Source organism: Verticillium dahliae, genomic scaffold (genome assembly GCF_000150675.1).
Source record: "Verticillium dahliae VdLs.17 supercont1.1 genomic scaffold, whole genome shotgun sequence".
NCBI classification, from domain to species: domain Eukaryota; kingdom Fungi; phylum Ascomycota; class Sordariomycetes; order Glomerellales; family Plectosphaerellaceae; genus Verticillium; species Verticillium dahliae.
The window spans coordinates 496847-502615 of record NW_009276921.1 but is presented as its reverse complement, the minus strand read 5'-3'; the positions used below and the strand labels follow the sequence as shown (position 1 = coordinate 502615).

Below are 5769 nucleotides of genomic sequence, written 5' to 3'. Positions count from 1 at the left end.
ACCTTCGTGTAGCGAATCGTCTGACCCGACAGCGAAGAAAATCCTGACTTGAGACATCTGCATCCTCTTGGAATGGCTGTACCTTGGACACGTGTTGGTGATCTGGGCAGGGTACGCTTACTCCAGAGTCTTCGAGTTGGTGATATGCTGTGGCTTCGGCGCGTCCGTCTGGCGGGGCAACAGACACGGTTCGTGAGACGATTTCCGGAACAAGAGCAGTTTGCACGTTTGGGACGTCTTCACCGCTAGAAGTCTCCACAAAGGTCTGGGCGTCAGAAACGTGCTCTTCCTCTTTCGAGGCATCAAAGGGAGCAACTTTTGACACAGCCGGGTGGCTTTGCTGCCCCTGGTTGAGATTCTCGTGATGATAGAAGGGCTTGAGGTCAGCAGCTGGCCGTACCTTTGTGGCACGGCTGTGCTCAGCGTGCTTTGGGATTTCTATGGGTATGGTTGTAGGGCAAAAGTCATCCCCGGTCAGGGTGCGCTGTACCTGAACCAACAAGATCTCAGGTTCTGAAGATGTAGACGACACTATTCCCGAGCCTGTGGGCGGGAGCGATGTCTGTTGAGCGAGCTGTCCCGATGTGCCGGCGTCGCAAAAGTCTGCACCCTTCAGAAGCCCGGGATGATGCACCTTGCTGTGGGATTCTGTAGTGTGGAGTGCTGGGTCGATGCCTATCCGCTCCTGTAGGTCGTATGGGTTTCTGGGAGGCCCTGTAGGGATCCGGTCAGGCGACGGTGATTCTGTAGCTCGGAGCGAGCGTACTCCATCGTCTGCTACCAAGGGTGTCGCTTCGGACGTTTCAGGCGAATGCGCACGCAAGAACGGAACCGTATCGGTAGAGGGTTCTCGACTCAGAACAGGAGGAACAGGGAGATGTCGGTCTACCTCCATGGTCCGGCCGGGCTGGGTCTTGAGCAGAGCATGTCGATGGCCAGCGGCGGATTTTGAAGCGGAGGATAGGGTCGAGGCCATGCCTTTTCCTGGGGCCAGAACAACTGTCTCCTCAAATGATGGGCGGGTACTCGCGGTGGGTGTGTTGTCAAAGTCGCCTGCCACTGTTTCTGTTCCAGATACGTCTGGCTGACCAGAGCCAGCTCTGTGGAGATTGAAATAGTGCGCAAACATTTGACGTTTGGTGCCGACCGGGTTTGGAGGTGTTTCAGCGGTGGGAACGGAGGGCGCGTCTGGAACGGCTGCGTTCAGGAGAGGCGTATTGTCAGAAACAATCGTCTTGACAGAAGGCGTTGAAGAGCTGGATCTTGACTTGTTGGCAGTGATGGTGGGCTCCTCGGCAGAACTGTAGCTGCGGGATTTGAACCGTCGATGGACAGAGAGGAGGGGGTCTGTCAGGTGCTGGATCTCGATGGAAGGCGTCAGAGATCGGTGCCTCGAGGCCTGAGACATGGGAGCTAGCAGAAGCGACCCATGGGAGAGGACTCGGGCTTGTTCGATTCGAATAAAGATACTGTTACTATGTTGGTGTGAAGGGATGGAGAGGGCGAGGTGGGAGGAGAGGTAAGAAGGGGGGAATTATACAGAAGCAGATACAGAAGCAAGCCAGACTTTTGTTGAGAAGCGAGGCAGAACCCGAGGTAAGAGTTCATGGCTACCTACCTGCCTAGGTAGGTGTACACTACCTTGGGACCTACAAAGTTAACAAGGTAAGGTAGGTAGGTAGGTCGAGAAGGAGAGCGAACAAAGCAGGACTGGAGCAGGTGCAGTCCGGGGGGTCCTACGCAGCTTCCACCTGTCAGACGCGTGCCCCGAGTGATGTTTCCTCCAGTGTTCAGAGTACAGACAGCAGCGGCACCAGACGCCAGGCACCCCTCAGGTTGCAAGCCATCGAGACGCGAGGCTGATAACAGGAGCCATGAACAGAACCCAAGATGGCAAGCCTCTGGATGCAAGGGCGCAGGGTAGAAGGCGCACAGCGGGACTGTGGGATCGAGACCGGCACACGGCAAAGGATTGTCCTCTATTTGTTGCGCCAGTCTTGGTTGCATGTCCCTGACTTCTGATGAATTGCGAATCTTTTTCTTCTGACATGGTTTGAGGCACGGCGCAATGGGTGACGGCAGGAATCGATGCGTCGTCTTTGCGTAACATGCCGACATGGCATTTCCCACTGGCCAGCGCATGTCGCGAGAGGGACTGAAGAGGAAAGGTGAGCATATACATTATTTCGTGTCCATGAGTCTACGTGCTTATGCCGATCTGGACAGACATGTGGGGAAAACCTGGGGCGGTACTGATTACATGGTAGTACATGGTACCCCCCACATGCCTCGGCTCAAACTGGCTACAACTTACCACGCTCCGGTAGCCGTCAGGGACCCTTCGCCGACCTCTCGTCATCGCACCGCGGTGATCAGCCAGCAAATCTCACTCGCTGCTTCTCCCCCCCAACTCTCCTCCATCTGTCCATCTGTCCATTTGTCCATCTGTCCATTTGTCCATCTGTCCATCTTGTTAGGGAAACAGTCCCCCGTGTCATTCAGTCAGCTCGATACCCCTGCCGCCGCCGCCGCCGCCGCAACAGAAGCACAGCCCAGCAGCATGGCGCTCCAAGACTACAAGTTGACGCACTTTCTCGTGTCGTCGCCGGCGCCGTTCGTCGCGCACGTCGAGATCAACCGGCCCAAGAAGCTCAACGCCTTCTCGGAGGAGGTCTGGCTCGAGTTCGGCCGGCTCTTCGACCGCCTGAGCCACGACCCCGAGGTCCGCGCCGTCGTCCTCTCGGGTGCCGGCGACCGCGCCTTCACGGCCGGCCTCGACGTGCAGTCGGCCGGCGAGGGCCTCACGGTCAGCGCCACCAAGGGCGTCGACGCCGCGCGCAACGCCGCCGTCCTGCGCCGCCACATTGCCGAGTTCCAGGCGTGCATCACGGCCATGGAGAAGTGCGAGAAGCGTGCGTCGTGGTCTTCCCCCGCCTGTACTCAACTGCCGAACGCTGCTGACTTGATTGTGTCCTTGTTAGCTGTTATTTGCGTCCTGCACGGCATCGCTCTCGGCCTCGCCATTGACATTGCCTGCTGCGCCGACGTGCGTCTGGCGGCGCGCGGCACGCGGTTCGCCGTCAAGGAGGTCGACATTGGCCTCGCCGCCGACATTGGCAGCCTCGCACGGCTGCCGCGCATCGTCGGCAGCATGTCGTGGGTCAAGGACGTGTGCCTGTCGGCGCGGGACTTTTCGGCCGACGAGGCGCTGGCCGTCGGCTTTGTGAGCCGCGTGCTCGAGACCAAGGCGGCCGCCGTCGAGGCCGGCCTTGAGATGGCGGCGCGCCTCGCGACCAAGAGCCCCGTCGCCGTGCAGGGGACCAAGGAGCTGCTGAACCATGCCAAGGACAACACGATTGCGAACAGTGAGTGGCGTCTCTTTTTTTTTTCTTCCTCGCCCTCTCTATTTGTGCATCATCCTGCTGCGATGACTTGGCTTTTGCTATCTGAACTCTGTGCTAACGTTGGGTCAGGCCTGCGGTACACGGGGGTCTGGAACGCGGCGGCGCTGCAGTCTGGCGACTTTACGGCGGCGCTGCAGTCGGGGCTGACGAAGAAGCAGCCGCGGTTCGAGAAGCTCTAGGCGACGCGGTGTATGTAATAGAATGCCCTTGTGATGCCCATCATGACGTGACTTGTCGGTGCTATAGATCCATGTGTCATACAATGCTCCTTTTACCATCCGTCGTCTGTCGTAGGTATCATGCTCGTCCACAGCTCGTGTAGTTTGTACGTGGTTGGGCTTTTCGGCTTGTTTATAGGTTCAGGTGGTCGGAACCGTCGGAACCAGGTAGTTGCGACCCGGTAGTTAGGACTGCCTCACTCAGAGCCCGAGTCCTCGACAATCTGCTGCGTCTCCTTGAGGCGCTGGCGGGTTCATGTCAGCAAGGGCGAGTACGGGCACGGCAGGGAGGGAGCGGATTGACGCACGTCGTCGAGGCGCCTCTTCAGTTCGCCGACCATGTTCTCCTTGACGACGACGCGCTGGTCGTCGAGGTCCTCAATGATGAAGTCGTGGTTGGACGAGTCAATGTTGACAATGATTGATTTGATGGAGGGGTCGCACTCGACGAGGACGCCTGTGCTGTTAGCGGACTGTCTGCTGGCTGGCTGGATGGCTCGCTCGCTCGGCAGGGGATCGTGGGCATCGTACCTCGGATGGCACGTGGCATGATGATGGATGCACTGAGACGGCTGCAGGCGACGATGGATGTTGTCGAGCTCAATGGCCAGTGGTGGATGGATCCTGTGCAGATGCTGGTGCTTTCTGCTTTCTGCTTTCTGCTTCCTGGTGGTGCAGAGTCAGGCAAAGAGCTAGGCCTGGGCCTGGCAGGCCTGGTCGCCAAGTACGTGCTATGTACCATGTACATGTACCATGTATATGTACCTTGGGTACGTACTAGTGGAGCACACTGCCGAGATGCTCGGCTTGGCGGGGAACCGGTGGGGCCGTGTACGTGCCGTGCAACGCAACCTTTGCTCCGGCCTATCCGTTCTCTTCTAGGGTACTCATCTCGAGCGACGATGGATCGTGGTCTTCGTCTCGAGCAGACGATGAAATCTGGTTGAGGACTGGCTGAGGACTGGTCTCGCAGGACAGCCTTGGTCTGCCGCTATAGGCCGTGACCAAACATCTTCATGCACGCATCAAGCGAGCTGTGTGCTGTGTGCTGTGTGCAGTGCGGCCATGTGCTGTCTCGTACTCTATAGATTACGACCGAAGCGAAGGTACCTGGCCCAAGACGGTCATCGATAAGAGTGATGCGCCTCCCCTCCCCCCAAACACCACCTCGGCCAACACGCGATTCCCATCTTCATGACGTTACCGCTGAACTCGCGGCGCTAGCGAAAAAGCGTACATCCTCGCTGGGCCGTCGAGAACGAATAACGAATAACGAATAACGAATAACGCATCGCGCCCAGCCCCGTCTGGCCGTCTCACTCACTCCTGGCCTTACCACTCACTACCTTACTCCAAAGCTGAGAGACAGAGGGGTTGCGTCTACCAAGACGTCGTCAGCAGGACGCTTGCGCCCTCGCCTGTTCTCGTTTGCCCGGGTTTCCCTTCGTCCCCCCTCACACTCTTCCCGCCAGGCACACGCTTGTTGCTCAAAAGTGGCCGAGGCTGCCTGCGCTGCCTACGATTCATCTCTCCCACTCCTCCTCAGCTTCCTCTGAACGCCTTCTCACCTTCTCACCCGTCGGTCAGGCCCGCGCGTGCTTCGCTGCCTCCTCAAATCAAGCACAGATAAGGGAGCTTACCCTTACGCAGCACAGCCCGCCAGCAGCGCCGTTCGGTAGCATCATCACTCGAGCCTGATTCGCCACTGTCGCCATCACTCCACCCCCGGCAGTCAACGCGGGGGGACCACACGACCCCTTCGCCGAGCCGGACGAGCTGAGCCACGCGTGGATGACGTGAAGGACAAACGGGACAAACAGAACAAGTTCGCCCGCGCTGCCCTGCCTATCCTATCATACTCTTCTGACAACGTTCCGCCGCCTTCCGAACAGACTTCTTTTTTTCTACTCCAAATTTCTATTCCAAATCAAAGAAAAGGCCTCGTTTGCTTTCCAACCCTGGTTAGGCAAGCACCAAGTTATATCTTGTCACCGACACCATCCCAGAGCCCGTCCCAGAGACGCATCCCAGAGCCCGTCCCAGAGACGCATCCCAGACGCAACCGCCAAAACACCACAAAACACCACACAAAGCAAGGACAATCATCCCCGCCACCATGTCCGTACCCGCAGAAACCTCCTCCGTCG

General features: G+C 58.2%; 3 protein-coding genes across 3 annotated transcripts in view; 1 reads left to right on the top strand and 2 right to left on the bottom strand.

Annotated features, from left to right (window-relative positions):
* Nucleotides 1-1408, bottom strand: part of VDAG_00143 (uncharacterized protein) — a gene marked incomplete at both ends in the record, with an annotated part of 4781 nt that extends 3373 nt beyond the window's left edge. Inside the window, one exon of the mRNA XM_009651520.1 lies at nt 122-1408. Within this exon, the coding sequence (XP_009649815.1) occupies nt 122-1408 (1287 nt within the window). The remainder of the gene's footprint in view (nt 1-121) is intronic.
* A 1152-nt stretch (nt 1409-2560) lies between these two features.
* On the top strand, nt 2561-3583 carry VDAG_00142 (Delta(3,5)-Delta(2,4)-dienoyl-CoA isomerase; the record flags this gene model as incomplete). The annotated part of the gene is made up of 3 exons (XM_009651519.1): nt 2561-2912; nt 2982-3365; nt 3474-3583. The coding sequence occupies 3 exons, from the start codon at nt 2561-2563 to the stop codon at nt 3581-3583; spliced, it is 846 nt and encodes a 281-aa protein (XP_009649814.1).
* Nucleotides 3584-3819: 236 nt separating this feature from the next.
* Nucleotides 3820-4172, bottom strand: VDAG_00141 (RNA polymerase II transcription factor B subunit 5; the record flags this gene model as incomplete). The annotated part of the gene is made up of 3 exons (XM_009651518.1): nt 3820-3867; nt 3931-4079; nt 4154-4172. The coding sequence occupies 3 exons, from the start codon at nt 4170-4172 to the stop codon at nt 3820-3822; spliced, it is 216 nt and encodes a 71-aa protein (XP_009649813.1).
* Between the last annotated feature and the right edge of the window lie 1597 nt (nt 4173-5769).